Raw genomic sequence first — 17,960 nt, 5'->3', positions numbered from 1 at the left:
ACTTTTTGAATCAATTTGATTTGAATTAGAACAGAGTTTAAGGTCCTCCTCCTTGTATACAAAGCCCTTAATGGACTAGGACCAGGCGACATTGTTAAATCCCTTGTTCACTGTTTGCCCTCAAGAACTCTGTGATCATCTGCTGCTGGTCTACTGGAGGTTTCCAGCAACAGTGAAAAGATAATTGGGATGCAGGAACACACTACCTACAGATATCAGGGAAGCAGCTCGCTACACATTTTTAAAACAAAGTTTTAAAAGTTGCAAGTTGCCACTTTTCCCAAAAACTGCTGAGGTGATTGTCAGAAAACCTACTGATAAACTGATGCTGCGACATGCACACCTGTTAGTGATCTGATCCACAGAGTCTCTTACAAAACCCCTGCAGAGGTTGATTAGATTCATTCAGCATTTTGGTAAATAAGCTTTTTCACTTTGTTTTCGAGAGTGAAACCAATACTGATATCAATCTCATGTCTATTTGTGAAGAACAGACCCGGAGTGACGTGGTTAGGTGCTGGAACTGTTTCTTGAAAAACAACAGCCAGGCACAGTGACTGCGTGTGAGGTATATGATCAGATTAAGTAAATACCAAATATATGTTAGATTAAGCATAATTGGGGTAAACTGATGTTTAAATGTAGATTACTTTTAGTTGTAGTATGTGAGACCACATAGGGTCAGAGCAGGGAAAGGGACACCAAAGGTGGTAAAGTTTATAGAGGGGCTATTAGGACGTAAACCTCTCAAAGAGATAGATATAGCTTGTCGCAAAGGAAAACATTCCTCAGTGGCACATATGCCCAGAACATGATCTGGTTATGAAATGAAAAGTATGGGTGGAGTAAGACGAAATGCCATGCTATATATTGTGTTGTCTTTATGTTAAGGGCAGAGTCTTCTGATCTGACCCTGAAGCTCTCTCGGATGGCCGGCATCTGATCTGATACTGCTTGTTAATAAAGGTCTCTTTAACTCAAGCTTGTATCAGCGGAGTTCTTCCTACATCATCTTCATACCACTGCTTGGCAGGACCTGGCTGATAAACTTCACGTGCAGCTTCCTGCAGCCTTGTTGTCACAGTGTCGTCACTGACCGGGCATGGAAACACGCTCTGAAGCCGGACATGCTGCACAGAAGGACTGTGTATTGCGTAACTTCTGTCAGCTATTGTTAGATTTAGTCTTAGTGCTGAAAAGTCCATAATAGATTTAGTCATACAACGTCAACCTCATCCTCCTTAAACTCTGGACATTTTAGTAAACCATGAACTTTACTATTGTAAAGACAGTCAACATTACTTTTCAACTAGTGAAAAAGTAATGTAGCATAATTATACATCTTGTTGCTAATGTTGCTTCACTTCCTGTGTGGTGTCTCCCTTGGCTTTAGTATTCTTCAGGCTTTTTTGTAGCTTCTTTTATCTTAACAACAATGTTACCATGAACTCACTCTTCCTCTCTGCTGCATTATATTTGAAGTGGGTCCAAATGTTGACCAGTTTTTTCCGACCAGGCCCAGTTTTTGCCATTGTGTACTTTCCCCATCACGGTGTCACGTTGGCTGCGCCCCTGCAACAGCGAGGTGCAGCCAGCTCCAGGTTTGAGCATCGCTGGCGGCAGCTGGTACGCAAAGTCACTGAGCCTGCTGCTGCGGGAAACAACGCCATAGAGCACTGACAGCAAATGAAAAAAGTAAAGCTGCAGCAGAAACTCAGCTCAAGCCTGATGATAAAGGGAACTGAACACAGTATAACTCATTGAAGAAAAATGCAACACCTCCAGAAACTTAACAAATTGGACGTTTTGGACTCACCAGTGGAACAAGTTAAAGACCTGAAAGAGCTTGTTAGAGCAAGCAAGGCAGAAACAAAACAGCTGAAAATGACTGTTTCCACTTTGGAATCCAAATTTAAAACACTGAAGAACTGACTGAAGGAAACCATTGTGATCCCAAGTGAGGCAGAGGGAATACAGAGACAATTCAAAGGAGAACAATAAATCAGTCCTCTGCAAAGATTTGGCCCGAAGCAAATTGTGCACAATGTACTATTTTCCATGTGCACAGCACCGGTAAAAAGAGTGCTCTGAAGTGACATTCACACATCACTGAGAGGCCTGGAGTATTGAGTGTTTCAAACACCAAAAGAGGACGACTCGAAAGGAAAACTTGTTCAACTTGTTGTTTACCTACTATTACCACCACTACTAATACATTACCACTACGTAATTTTGTGTGTACAGTCCAATCGGTGGTCTCTTAATTAACCATAAAGGCCATGAAATGTCTGGCCGAACAGGCCATTGATCTGTCAGCTATTGCTGCTGCCTGTCATTTGTTTGGGTGGATAGGCTATTTATGGATGGACATGGATTTTTCTTTTTTGATTATGTGTCTAATTATCTCATTATGTCATTACGACTGGAGTCTGCAGTCTATCTAAGTAAGTGAAAAACACACAGAGCTACACTTAATGTTACTGAGAGCATCATTTGTTACGCTTGAACGTTCTCGCTCGACCTCAGCACCAGGACTTTGGCCAAAACCGTTTTTTGTTTTTTTGTTTTTTTTGCATAGTTTTGTTGTTGTTGTTGTTTTCTTCTAGAGCTTTTACCTCCCTTGATAATTGTTCTCATATGACCAAACTATGGAGTTGAAGGCTCTGGAAAAAAAAATGTAGCAAGTAGACCTTGAGTTAAGGATCTTTTTTATCAAGTCAATTGTTATGTTGTGATCATAATGTATTTATTAAATGTAATTAATGGTTCGATAGCCACATATTTAAGATATTAAATCTTCCTCTGAAGTGAAATCCTGAGTTTCAAACAAAGTACGTAGGCTGAAAAGAGGCTGACTCAGATTTGTATGCAGTTATTGTGGCTCTCGTAGTCACTGCACATGGCATAAACTTAAGAAGTGTTGCAGATCAAAACTAAACAATAAAATTTGCACATGTGATCCACGTGAACATTCAAGTCATCATGGAACTAGATGGTTTGGTAATCTACCACAAAAGTTCCTCTGTTCAGCACCAATAATGTAACTAGCCATGAGAGGATTCTAAGCTGGAATCATATGACACAGTAGATCATATGAGGAAACAAACTAATGTTTTCAATAACCATGGCATTTGACTGTGAGTCATCGACGTCTGACTCGTGGAAAAGCTTCTACTTAGACATAAAAATGATTTGGGGTAAGACAAGGATCTGGAAGATAATTCCTCTATTGATGTCAAGTGAACAGTATTAGAGCAGATTTGTTATGCATCTCACCACAGCTGGAAAATTCTGGTGGTGCTTTTGCACAGATGAGTTTTAAAGATCAACTGAGTATGCAAAGGTATGAAAGCAGTGCAGTAAGACTGAAACCTGGAGGTGTCTGGCAGTGGTAGACTCTCCCTTTTTATAATGAATTATTACTGTGCTGAGGCAGTCTAGAGCCTAATGTGCAATCAAGCTCAAGAGATGGGAGCACTTAGTTCCATATGCTTTCATTTTCTTTTCATGAACCCTCTGTGATTGTCATCACTTTTTGTGGGGGAAGGTTGCGATGAGCAGAGTGGTGTTGTGTTTGCTAACAACCCTCCTGCATGGAGCTCAGGAGGAGACACAGCGAGGTGCAGAGCTGGAGCAAAACAGAGGAGGAGGAGGTTCTGTCAGTCATCACGGGAACAGTAGCTCTTTGGGGAATAAGATGGATGAGCTGTGTACGCTGATTGTTAAATTACTTCAAAAAGAAAGAATATTTCAAACTGAAAATGTGCAGCTCTGTAAATGATAGTGAAAAAATGTGAAAACTCTGCAATTCTCAAAAATATGTAGAATGTGCAGGTCAGTTCATCAGCTCAGCTCGTCGATAGACAGGATATCAGTTGAGCAGGCCAATTAGATTACTCAGACCATATTGATTACATATTCTCCCAGATGGGAAACTGCATTGTGCTGCATGTGATCCAGTTTTTTTGTCATCATTGATGTTGTTCGGTCACTTGTCCAGTCATCTGGAAAGGTGCTGCTGAAAAAATAAAAAAACCACTGCACAGAACAGAGCTGCCAGACTAGCTCTGTTCTGATGTATGTGAGAAGCACAGACGACTATCATGTGGGATAATAGATTGCACTAGTTCTGTGTGTTTTTTGATACTGTGTTAATGAGGACTTCAGGAAGACGAGTGACCACTTTGTGCAAGCTAATGAGGATTCATTATAGAATTAAGGATAAGGTTACAAAAGGAGAAACTAATGACGAACATTTGAACGTCACGCGTTCACAAACAGGCTGATGTTGTGGCCTGAATGTCAACACCACTTGTCTCAGCCTGGCCTCAGATTTTCTTCAAAACCAAACAGGAACACAGTCTCCTAAAGGCTCTTTCCTTCTCACAATCAATCAAGTATGTGATATGCTATTTTTAGACGGCTCTCTTCTTCTATTTCTCTGCCTCCATAAGCCCTCTGTTACCTCCCTCTCTGTCTCCTCTATTGTCTCTCCTTCCTCCTCTCACTTTCTCTTTCTCTTCCTCCCCATTCTGTCAAAAAGCTCTCAATAATGTCCTGACCCTGTTGCCTGACATGAACACCACCCTTACCTACTGTACCGCAGCCAAAAGCACCCACCAAAAAGCCCTGCTTCCAGCTGAATCATTGTTACACACAATGTGGGCTGCAAACGGAGCTGGGAGCGTTTCTGCCTCACATGTCCATATATGGACCTGGACCGACCTGTGAGAAGAATGGCTCCACTCTTCATGAATTATCATGCAAAACATTACTGAGAGTCTGATCGCTCGCAGTCTGTTGAAATGTGGTGAAATGTGCACTTTGCAGTGCTGCAGACCTGCTTTGAATGTTTTTGAACCAGATGAACTAGAACAGTAAGTATGGAGCAGGGAGGCCACAGGTTTCTCGGGTGGTGTTAGTGGAAGCGTAGAATGGAAGGATGAGCAAAATCCCTTCTGACAGATTGTTTGTAAGATTTTCTCTCCGCAGTCCAAGATCCTGATTCCTTTGAAGGTCAGCAGAAGTAGAAGAAAGAACGAAGCTGTGGTGGAGACTGATTTAAAGTTGTATTTTAAGCATCACCCCTCTCAAGATAGGTGGCGGCGGCCTCTTTGAAATAACGTTTGTATGCATCTGTGTATAAATGTGCCTGGCAAGGTGCAAAAGTAATGATACTGAGCATTTTTTTTACTGCAATGTATTTAATTTGTTTTCCACCAAAACAGACAGTCTTGCAATGTACTATCCACTCGTACTGACGATGGCATTATTCAGCTTTTTCATGCTTGTGTTTAGGCACTAGCAGCACTTTGCTAATGTTAGGGAAACATCATGGTCTATTTTAACACAGAAAAGGTCAAGAGCAATCACAGCCTTCCCCTAACCTTAGCCAACATGCTTTTGTTGCAGAAACCTGACCACAGTCCGGACAGGAAACCTGGACTCTGGTGTCACAGTCCTGCACCGTCCACCTGACCACCTCCCTGCAGCTCCAGCTCAGCACATAAAAATGTAGTGTTTCATTCTCTCAAAAAATGTCTCTGAACGTAATCTAGGCAGCAATTGCATTTTTTTCACCACAGCCTAATTATGAACACACATTAACTGAATATTAACATAATTTCTAGAGGAGGAGTGCAAGCTGTTGGCTGGTGAGATTATTCTGCAGGGAATGTTAGCGACAGAATGATGGAGTAATATACAAACTACCCAGTGCCTTCGCTAACCAGTCATCACAACTCATTCAAGAGTATTTGCATAGCTGCTGTCTTGTGACTGACAGCAAACTGTGCAGCACTTCTGTTGCAGCAGAACAGGTTTATATAAAACTGGAGGACTGCTCTCTCTGGGTCGGCACTGCCAAAATTAAAATGTAGTTATTGGTGTTAATTCATGTGTCGAAGTTGTACTCTGCAGGAAAGCCAGATTTACTCAGCCTCTGCCAGTGGATGTGCTGATTGTGCTTTCATCTAGCCGAGATCCTGAGGCAGCCATTGAGCACAAAATGTTTATGTCTGCAGAGGAAAGACTGGTACTGAGCTGTCCTCGCGCAGAGTCATGCCCCCTCACAACGTTTGCTGAAGCTGTTCTCTGCACTTGGCCTCTCCAAGAAGATCTGCTGGTTGCAGTGATTTAATTAAAATTGACAGATTTTGAAATCTGAAATTCTGCTTTTTTAAATTCTGGCGTGTTTCTTTTTTACCAGTGTTTAAGAGAGCAACACTGGAATAAGAACAACACTGGAGTAAGAGCCATTTTCCTACATCAACACAAGATTAAGAGTCCCTGTAAAAACAAATATTCCCCATGCTCATTACTTGCTCAAACCAAGGAAACATCCAAATGACTTTAATGACACCCTTTAAAAGAACACACTGATACTGCCATGCTATTGTTTTGCAGACTGGAACCCTCCTAGACTTTAAGTCGTTAACTGCAGGCAGCTATTTTCAAAATGCAGTTGTCAGAATTGCTTATCATGAACATGCTGACTGATATTTTCTTCTTGCAGATCTGTTTTGAATTTTATATTTCAATTCAACGAGATGACCCGATTCATCAAAAGGGCGAGTTGATGAACGGTAAAATAACTGAACAAAAAAGAAAAATAATCAAGCGAGAGGGGAGAGATTAAAATGAGGGAGTAGTGGTAGAGGAACAGGGATGGTGTGCAGGGCGGGGCGGGGTGAGGAGGACACGATGTGGAGTGAATTATCCTGGTGGGTGGAGGAGCAGGGGAGAGGGAGGAACGGGGCAGTGCCTAGTTCCACATGAGAAGGAGGCAGGAGGAGGTTAGCATGGAGAGCTGGGGATGCCTGTGCAATGAATCAGCTGTCTAAATATGGTCCCTGCTGTTCATTGCAACACACCCATCCACTCCCTGCACAAAGTGGATGGACATCTCCTCTTCCTCCGGTTTATCTTCTGCTCTTACTCTCCCATGTACATAACTACACCCTCCTCTCAGCAATGGAGGAAGCTTGTCAGGTCAAAGTGTCACATATTCTCACTGCACCACATGTGCTTCTTTCTGCTACAGGCTGTAGCAGCATGCACATCAACACATTCAGGACATGGGCACACACTTGCTCTTCACAGTCACTGTCTCTAGACGCCCATCGTAGCTTTGAGCATTAAAGCCTCAGCATAATACAATTAACCAAGTCATGACAACGTGACGTCCGACCACGACTAAAGGAAATGAATGTCAGCAGTTGTTCAAAATGGCTAATAACGAAGGCAGGTTGAACATGCTCGCCGGCATGAGGAAGATGCAATGAACTGAACAAACGTTGCTGAACACATTTTCAAACAGTCTCTCCTAGCAAACGTGTTAGCAAGCAGTTGTTCAGCAGACTCTGTGCAACATCAACACGCCTGCTGCATCTCCAATACATGCAATATGACACATATGCATTTGATCTACTGGTAGTACAAAAAACCTGGATAGTGCAGCTTTAAACATTACTCTGCCTCGCCCCCTGTAGTTCTCTCTCTTTCATACGCACACTGTGGCCAGGTAAGTGCAGTATGCTCTGTTCTCTGGCAGCACATGGCCTCAGCTGTCAAGGAACTGAACACAGACGTGAGGGAGTAAATCTCGGGCTTACCGGTGATTCAGGCTTAAATGAGCCAAAGGCATACACACCCCTGCAGACACACTCAAACAGAGTCTCAGAGGAGGACAGCTGTTAATGCTAAGAGGGTCACTTCCAAATGATGTGCCTGCAGAGCTGCCACTGAGGTGTCATACAGTAGCCTGAGCTTGTCCAGCATAGCAATGACATTATGAGGTATTGTTTGCATTATTGCACAGATGGTTTTGGTTTGCCTTTGACCGATACTAGTTTTTGACTGATCATGATGATTTGTGCCAGAATACAGTATAATGGAGTCTGAGTTCTGTAAGGCTTTAGTTCAAATCTATGCATGCTTGTGTGGAATCAGGTCACTAAATCATCCTATAGACCACCAGGACGTTTTAAAGCATATGCATTGAAATGCGTATGTACATATTTATCATATCTGAGGTTGATGAAACTGGTTTTTCATAAGAAAACAAGATTAACAAAGTCAGAAATCCCATCAGTGTAAGCCTTGTTAGGACCACACTTGTGCAGGGGGCCCAGGAGGGAGTGGAGCGAAGACTGGCGGGTCGACAGCCACTAATAAAGCAGAGATTAAACACCCTACGCTCCACTACAAAGCCCTCGTGCTGTGTCCCCCCCTGTGTGAGCTGGCCCTCTGTAACAGTAAACACCACTCAGTAACAGTGTGCTTTTATTATCAGCAGAGCAGTTTAAATCAGGCGTGTCCAAATCTAAACACTACATTTCCCACCTCATACAAACCGAAAAATGTCTGGAAGAGATCAGAAATCTAAACCGTATCTGTTGCTAGGTTACACGTGTCACAAAACTACAAATAGACTCACATAAGGTCACAGACTGCAGGGACCCCTATATGGGAATGGTGATGTTGATGTTGTGTTGGAAAGTCAACATCTACAGAGATCCCTGCTGTGCGAGTGAAAAATAAATTCAAGAGTTATTTCTGTGCATTCCTTAATAATAGCAGCTGAATTAAAACCATGCAAACTTAAACTAATCCTAGTTGTGCTGGTGGCTCCCTGGTGCAACATCAAGGCCTCTGAAGATCCTCAGACCATTCTGAGAACTTATGCTACAGCAAGAATGCTACTGGTGTAATGCTTTGTATCCCTGAAATCACTTGAATACCAGTGAGGAACAAGGCTGGGATCATTAAAGAAAGCTTAAAGAGCCATGGAGGAACACACTTTGACCAGCCACCTTACTGGTAGGTGACTCTGCTTATCCAAAAACAAAACATGCTAATCATTCACTTCCATTAAAACTAATGGGCAGGGTGAATGTATAAAACATTTTTTCAGCTTGCTAATTTGTTGAAACGGCATACGTGAGAACTACAGGCTGCTCTAAACACACTGCTTTGACCGCGATGACCTCTGAAAGGAAAATCCAATATGAATGACAAGCAAACCTTTGCAGTGTGACCTAAAAACATCCACATCTGCAGGACTGTGGGAATTTTTCACGTTGGTCTGTAGTGACGTGCAAATTAAGGCTCAGTGTCCTGCTCAAGGGCACTACAGCAGAACATAAATACTAGTTAAGAAGCCCTGACACACCACACTGGCAGTCAGCCAGTGGTAAGTACATTTCCTTAAGTACTTCTTGTATTTTATTTGAGTGTTTCCATTGTATTCTACTTTAACTTCTCTATGTATACCTTGCTCTTTGCTACATTGGCCTTTTGCTTGATGAAGACTACGTAGGTTTGAAACGAGCTTTGGTCTAATGTGCTACTTTATGCTTCTACTGTGCTGCATGCCAAACCCCACATTTATTTGACATCTATATAAGGTATATAAAGGACTAGCTGATTAACATTAACTCAGCATGTCTGATAACAGCATATCTGCCAATATTCATATTTTTTTGTCCAAGTACAAATACAGACTACTACTACTACCACTGCAACTACTGCTGCAGGTGTCTTTATACGTGTGTACTTGCTGTGAATGACATTGATGTGATTGTGCATGGGGGTGTAAGTCAGGAGCATTAATGAGGCCTGTGAAAGGAAACGTATTGAAGTGTTGACACACTGTCCAAGCAGCCATATAAACAGTGTTACAGTTCACCGTGGGGGTGTTGGTGGAGTCTCCCTCCGTCTACTGCTGATTTTGAAAGAATCTGCCCTGGAAAGGCAACAGAGGAGCACAGAAAATTGAAAACAGAACAACACATTGTGGTTTACTCTTTTAATGAAGATGAATCTGGCGTTATGTCACAGTTGGCAACGGTAAACAAAGCCAGTGTTTTGAGTTAGTGAGGGAGCCAGAGATAGGCATTTCAGGGGGGAGTTTATCTTGCCACGGGGCCCAGGCAGTTGGCTAACACTAGCAGAATCCCAACCAGTTTTGTTTTTCACTGTGTGGTATTTCAGGAAGATTGTACTGGAAACTTGCAACCCCCACTTCAAGACTTTATTAGATACTAATTAAAATGTTGATTTATGGCCCTTTTAGATTGAGAAACAGTTCAGTCATCGAATTCCTTCAGATGTGATGATGGAGATTAGCTTTTTGTTGCTGAGAGCTGTGCCGTGCTCATCTGTGGGTCATTAAACACAAAATCTTGTGCTGGTATGCCAGGATGAGGTAGCCATATATATATATTGTGTTAGCATGTTAGAATGACATTAATGCACAAGCATTCACAGTCAGGCAGTCTGGGTTGCCTAAGATGGAGCTCTCATTTGACTTCTGCCCAGCTGTTGGACAGAAACTGAGAGAAGCAGAGAGAGTGAGGCTGGCCCAGGCCGTGATGTCTGAGTCAAGGGTGGAAACTCTGAATGTTCTCGCACCACTGTGCAAAAAGCTGCAAGTTATTACACATCACAGTGCAGCCTCACAGGCTAAAAAAAGCAACAGGGCTCCCCTCTGTTTCAAATGAAACATCTGCTCTTCAGAGCTCTCCTCTCTCCTGTCCCCTCCTCATGCGACTGCTCCTCTGCCTCAACAGGACCTTCAGCGTGCTTGTGGTATTTTCCGTCTTTGTTTTAAAAAAAGAAAAGAGTGAAATGACTTTCCGAAGGGATTGACTGGGCAGCCAGCGAGTTTGGCTCACATGTGAAGGCTTGTATTTTTTAGTCCTATACATAGTGTTCTATTGAAGGGAAATATCTGGAAGCCAGCTGTAGTGAATGCTGAATACCAATGTACTGCAGGTTTGAAGTGGGGCAGAGATGGTGTAAAACAACATCTGGGAGGTTAACAGTCACAAACATACACCCATGATTACTGCTTCTGTATGTTTTCTCACAAAACAATAAATTGTGCCTGTATATGTTAACATTAAAATGAACAAAGAGCATGAGGTTATTTGTATTTAGGTACTATTTTATAAAATGTCATTTATGAATACTCAGAAATTGTAGCTCATACCAAACTGGGAAATGACTGGACACTTTGAGCTGTGAGTGATGTACCCAGTAACTGTTTCCATAGGCATAGATGTGCATCAGTGGCTTTCTGAAGTTATGCTGGATTATATATTTGTTTTTTACTGCACAAACATATTAGCAACTGTTCACACTGTACATGTCTGATGTGTACTCATGTTTTACATACTGTCAGATTTATTGTCCATTCTGTCCATTCGTTTGTCTTTAAAATGCAGTGTGGTCGGGGTGTATGGTTGGCATTCAAATCACAAGAGTTTGGCATGGGTAAGCAGGATTCATGTCCTCATCCTGTGTTTGAGCCCTTCAGTTAAGGGTTAGGGTATGCTTGGTTACAAATAAATAACCATAATGTGCATAAACATCGAAGCTGCAGCACGTAGACCATAAATGTATTGAATAATCTTGATTAGCAGCAAGCAAAGGAGTAAGGGGTACAGAGTACTTTTCTGTTTCTTAAATATTATGTGTCGGGGAAAAGCATTACTTTCTGAGGGGCATGTTTTTGGTAGTGTTGCTTCAGTGATGACAGATAGTACAGCCTCTTGAGCACTTGCCAGCAGCACTTTGAGGTAACCTTTAACCACTCCCTGAAATCCCCTGCACCTCAGCAAGTTGAGTAACATCTCTGGCAAACCAACACTTTCCAGTTCGCTCCTATCAACCCACCACTGAATCATTCTCAGCAGTGTTTTTTTTATGATGTGACAGTGATATGACTTTCATACACATTCAAGAACCCAACCATTTGTTTGGTTCACCAGCGAGCCACACCCATCCCCAAACCAATAAGGTGCCAAACACGTCCTCACCCCTCAAACACACAAACCTCATGCATACATGTATTCATGCACACACACACACTCTCTCACCTGGTAGATCATGACTTTAAAGTTGCGTCTCTTCAGCAGCTCCGCCTCGTTGCTCTCCAGCTTCTTGATCTGGCCTCCTTGCTTCTCCAAGGTGGCCCGAACGGTCTTGACGTTGACGCTCACCTTGCGCACCTTTTCCATCATCTTGTTGACGCTGTTGGACGTGGTGCTGTGGCTCTTGGACAGTTTCGTCAGCTCTCCCTGGATGCTGGTCACAGAACGTTCCATCTCCTGCTGCCTGGCCTCCAGCCCACTCTGGGTCTGCTGGATCTGGTCCACCGCCCCGATGATCTTGTCAAGCAAAGACAGAACCATGACCCCGTTCGCCTGCGGGTCAAGCTTCAGCGCCTCGCCCTTGTCTTCGGCGGCATCCCCCTCTGTGCCCATGGTGGACAGCTCTTTCTTGGCTGCGGCAAGGGCATCGTCTTCATCATCTGAGGGTGGAAGGTTTACCTCGTCGTCTGAGATCTCAGTGAGAGTTTGAGGCTCCAGCTGGGCATTTGAGGATTCCAGTGCTTCCATGGCTGCCATGTCAGTGGATCTGAAGTGCACAATCAGCTATTCAACTTGTCTTCAAGACTCCTTTTTCAACTGTTTGCTCACCTGTTCTCCCTGTCTTCTCTTCTCCAGACCTCTGTTCTTTCTCCCTTCTACTTCTAAACTCAGTTATCTCTCTCCAGCGTACATGCACTCTCTCTGTCTGTCTGTCTTGTCTACTTCAAATCCCTGGAATCAGGCCAGTGTGCAGGGAAAGCCAAGCGATGCTGGATGTTACCACATGAGCGTTAGGATGTGAATACCACACTAGGCAGAGAAACCCTCCAGTCAAGCTACAGCCAGCAGGGTTTTTTTTCTCTCCAGCTCTCCAGCCTCCACCCACCCCCCCATTTTTTCCACTGGATTCTCCCCCTCTCCTCAAACTCCTCCCTCATCTCCTCCCCAAATACAGACACACACATGTCCGTAAGTCTCCGCCTACAGCTGGTAGGTCCAGCCCCTCGCTGATTCAGTAACACACCCCTTTGGTCTAGCCCTGTCCCATCAGCATGGTTGGAATAGCTAAAGCCGAGCGCACTGATCTGCTTGTATACAAGCTCAGGCACAGCAGAGGGAGGAATGTCAGGCACAATCCGTCCGTTTCCACTCCTTTCTCCTTTCTATGCAGAGCATGTTCAGCTCATGGAGGGCAGGGCTGAATTTATTCTGGGTGAAAAACACCAGGAAGGAAAAGGACATAAAGAAGCTATGAAGTGCTGGAGTAATGTGTTTCACTTATGTGGTGCGGACTCTCTTGTGGCTGACTTTTAGTCACTGGTGTGGGTCCAGCTCACACAACACTGGATCCTACATTTCCCACAATGCAATTCAATGGCATCTTTTGTTATACCGTGCCTGTATAGTAATTCCCCCCAGGTTGTAAGACAGACTTTGTGTTAATATTCTGAATTTAAACCTGAAGGCATCACTGGGAATTCATCAGGATTATTCTCTCCGACTTGACAAAGCTCCTTCAGAGCCACAGAAGACGTTACAACTGTTCAGGCTCAGTGGTACTCTTCATGCTCAGGAAATGGGAAACAAGATGACCTAGCCAAGAATGAACAGAGATCTGCATCTATCAGCAGGACTACTGTGCTATCAACCGCTGTGTTGACTGAATAATTAATACGTACAGGTTTAAGAAACACAACATGGCTGAAAATCTTAAACAAACACCAATACAGTTACTATATAGTGAGCATGGCTAAACTAAATGAAGTAATGAGTAATAATAACAAATAATTAAATAAAGCACTGCAGTGTGGATACTATTGGTACCACAACCAGCTATGAAATCCACTGTTGTGTGCACACACTTGCAGTGTCTTACACTCAGGAATAATAGCAACATGACTGCCTCTGGGTAGGCGCTGCTGGGGAACCTGGCTGTCCTGATTCTGGTACCTTTTGGTCTTCATTAAAATGGAGGAAGTAGCAGGGTAGCATGGTAGCTCCTGGCCTATGATTTTTGATGCCGTGCATTTCATTTCGTCCAGATGTTTCCTGTCTTGTGTGGAGGTGTTTCCATAAAACGCTGTTATTCCAAGGGTGTGAATGCTCTGGATCCCCGCATGAAGACATGCAGAATATCTTCCTATGATAAGGGAAACGGCTGTCTGGAAAAGAAATGTCTTTGCTGCACTTTCTTCAGCACTGCTCTGGTATTTACTTCCCTTTTCGAAGGAGAGGGGTTACACCCAAGAGTCCATCTGCTGAGTTTCTGACCATTTATGACTAAAGATAGATGGTCAGTATGACTCGTACAGAAGTCCATCACTACATATTTTGATTTGGAAACAATCAATTTTAAGTTGTTGGCTGCACACCAGTCCACTAGGAATGAAACCTTGTTTGTGCAAATTGGTCGTCGAATGTGGTATCATCAGCGAATCAGCAGACTGGGACTGGGAAATTCAGTCATGTAAGTGGTATGTATGTATGTAAAGTGGGTATAACAGCAAAGACAAAAGGCCCATGCCCTGTGGGTGGACACTTGAAGACCTTCATCATTAAGTCTGACCACCTGCTTCCTACCTGTAAGGTGGCGAAGATCCACTGACAAAAGAACAGTTGGACTCCCGGTTTGAGCAGTTTATCATACAGCCAGCATAGTAGAATCATATGCTGAGCTGTAGTCAACAAGTGGCAGTGCCACGAGGTGTTGAGGTGCCAACATGCCACGTGCCTCTGTGCCACTGGATCAGAGACTTTCTCACCAACAGGCCTCAGGTGGTGAGAATAGGGAACATCACATCATCCCCTCTGGTCCTCAGCACGGGCACGCCACAGGGTTGTGTGCTCAGCCCAGCCCTCTTCACCCTGTTTACTCACGACTGTGCTGCCATCCATTAGGGCCAACCTAACACATCTGTTCATAGTCGCATCTGAGATTAAACCAGTGCCACAGCCTTTCTGCTGTTTTTCTATGGAACAACTTCCAACCTTGTGTTCAGAAATTAAAAATGGAGGCCTAGCAGGATCTAATGGAGAAAGAGAATGAGTCAGTCCCATTGCAGACTGTAAACTCGTCTGTTCAGACTGGCCCAGACTGGCCCTTTCTCCAGCTCTTATTGTTTCTAAATGTGACGCTTGAAGCTTCACGCTTTTTTGTAGCCAGGGGTCACGGCCCGACAGCTGCAAGAGAGACATATTTTCTGATAATATATGAAATAATCAATCTCTTCTTTGTAATCCACGCAAACCCATTTACCAAAGACCACCTTCTAGTCTCTACCTTCATATTTTGCTCTATATGTGTCTCAGTGGCACACTCTGCACACATGACAATCACAAATGCACACAATTTATGAAAACCACATGGCACGAAACAGGAAGCTATCTTTGAGAAGCTGCATCTCGTAGAAGTCTGCAGCAGTAATTTATGTACATTATGGGAGTTCCATGGTTCCAGAATTGCTCCCTGGCAGCCAGCCAGTGTCCTGGTTTAAACCCTGCACCATGTGGAACTGAGGGGGGGTGAAACTCTGTCGTGGCTGTTTGAAAGAAGAATTTCTACAACATCTTGTTAGTACTGACCCAACAGTTGGCCAGCTGTGGACTATTCCACCACATCTGGTTGACCTCTGGACATTTATTAGAGTGGTTTTGACTTTACTTGAAGTAGTATGAAATTAAGTGTCATAAATATCTTACTGGTACATGATAATCATTTCATCAGATATAGTCTGGACGACATAATGATGCTGAATGGTCCCTGGCTATAGGCTCAAAACATGGATGGTGCACTTCAGGGTCAGTGCTCTAAACCCCTAAGGACATGGCTAGTGACCTCCCACTTCGAAACTAAGCAGTGGTCTAATTGGACAGAACTGAAATGACCCTTGTTAGAGCACAGGGTCTTCAGTGCTGTCCCTCTACGGAAGCACTGAGCTGGAGTTTTTATGGGATAAATTCTCTTTAAAAAGAAAAAAAAAATCCTGGCTCACCCATATGAAATTGACGGAATTTTTATATGAGTTTCCTGTTGTGATTTCCATAATAAAATATTGATGCATGATTTAGAGCAATATAATGCACCATGGCTGATTATTAACAATGTAAAAGATCTTTTAAACATTAGTTTTAGTACCAGTTGTGCAGTCAATTTTAAAAAGAAAGTGCAACATATCCGTCATATAAATCCGACATACTCTTATTTTGAAATCCTGTATTTCCGGGCACGTCTTCGGCGGGTCTGTGTGTAACTTGACGCACCAGGCTGGACCTCAGCATCCAGCATCCACGGCGTTTGACGGGTCAGAGAGTGCTGGCTGTCTGCGGGCTACGCGGTGAGTAAAGACACATTTTGAAGGTCCTCAATGTGAAATTAGATCATTTCAGTGTTTCAGACTCCGTGTCAGACAGGGAATTAACCACAATCATAATGTTGGGCTTTGAGGACGGTGGTAATAGGACGGCTGGCTCGTTCGCAGGTGCCTAATGTTTGCAGATGACACATACACCGTTGGTGTGTAACGACAAAGCATGAATATAATAGCATTCATCGTTAAACGTGACGAACAGTGAGTTATTTCACGGAGCAGGTGACAGATGTGCACACGGAGCGCGGGCCTGCTGGTAGCATCATGGCGTCCTTGAACAGTGAAGGGCAGAGCTGCGGCAGAGGGGATGCTGCGACAGCGGCGATGCTCGGCGAGCTAACGCAGGAAGGCTCGGAAAGGTTGGATTTTAGAAAGCAGGCTGTTCTTACCGTGATTTTAATGACTTGCAGTTTAGCAGTCTGGTTTTTAGGCTTCGTCACTGCGTTGTGGACGAGTTGTTATCACGAAGGTTTGTCCATCGTTCGGTCCTTCCGCATTTCGCTTCAGCATCTTCTGGAGAATTCCACTAATCCGCCATATCAGTTACCAGTGTACGAATACAAGACTTTTCATCACATACTGAACATTTGTGGTTTGTTTTTCTGTTTTTACTCTCAGTGTTTAGAATGAGTTGACTTAAGTGATTTTTTTATTCCAAGATGTTTCAATAATGTATCTGTTGGGAATGATTCAAGCTGGCTGAGGCCTCTCAAACATCATTTCCTGGTTACATATCCATCCGTCCATCCATCCATCCATCCATCCTCCATCCATCCATCCATCCATCCCTCCACTCCTGTGGTGGAATACTTCCTGCCTGAGGCCACTCAGTTAGTGGTAATTTGGTTAAATTGGTTAAAAAAAATTATTTTATTATCACTCTTGCATCAATGTTCAAACAGCATTTTGTTCTTGTTGTTCGTTGAGCTGAAGCTGATTTTAACTGTTTTATATGGGACTGCAACAAATGGCTCTTTTCATTATGGATAACACTGGAATTGTTTTCTTGTTCACTGCATTTATTGTTTAGTTTAAGACAAGGAAAAACAAAAAACCCTCACATCTGAGAAGCTGAAATGATGAAATGTTTTTAGCCATGACTTGACCCCAAATTGTTACGTTGTTGGGTAGTTAAATATTTTGTATGTATCATTTTTTCAGAGTTCAATGTTTTGTATGTGAAATCTTAATTTGCAGTGCAACTGATAACTACAGCTGTTAGATGAATGCAGTGGAGAAAAAGCAGATTATTTCCATCTGAAATGTAGGGGATTAGAAGGACAACGCATTTAATGAAACCACAAACTCACTGTTAAGCAGTGAAAAAGGGTTTGTTGGGGCCTGAGAAGATCTAGTGCAGTGGAGCTGTTGTCTATAGTAGAAATGATGAGTTAATCAATTGATTTGTCCATCAATAGAAAATAAATCGACAGTTATTTGGATAATCAATTCATAAATCAATTTTCAAGCAGAAATTGCCAAGAATTCACTGATTTTTCTTTCAGATTTGAGGATTTGCTGCTGTTTTGTCCTCATATGCAACATTTAGCTGGGTTTTGGTCATTTGGTTTGCCAAAAACACTGTTTGTTGAGATTTTATGAAAACATTAATAAAAAAAAAAGATTTGCAGATTAATTGAGAATGAAAATAATTGTTATGTAGTATTAGTTCAGTGTAGTACAATAATATACCAGTGTATATAAAAAATAAATGTTG

At 42.9% G+C, this 17,960-nt stretch overlaps 1 protein-coding gene across 1 annotated transcript in view; it reads right to left on the bottom strand.

The window, feature by feature from the left end:
- The window catches only part of LOC121625121 (caveolae-associated protein 1-like), a 31,106-nt gene extending 18,416 nt beyond the window's left edge, over positions 1–12,690 (bottom strand). Inside the window, exon 1 of the mRNA XM_041963178.1 lies at positions 11,883–12,690. Within this exon, the coding sequence (XP_041819112.1) occupies positions 11,883–12,413 (531 nt within the window). The 5' untranslated portion in view covers positions 12,414–12,690. The remainder of the gene's footprint in view (positions 1–11,882) is intronic.
- Between the last annotated feature and the right edge of the window lie 5,270 nt (positions 12,691–17,960).

The sequence above is a fragment of the Chelmon rostratus genome, chromosome 21, assembly GCF_017976325.1.
Source record: "Chelmon rostratus isolate fCheRos1 chromosome 21, fCheRos1.pri, whole genome shotgun sequence".
NCBI lineage: Eukaryota > Metazoa > Chordata > Actinopteri > Chaetodontiformes > Chaetodontidae > Chelmon > Chelmon rostratus.
Note: the sequence above shows the minus strand (reverse complement) of the source record. Positions and strands in the feature narration are given on the sequence as shown.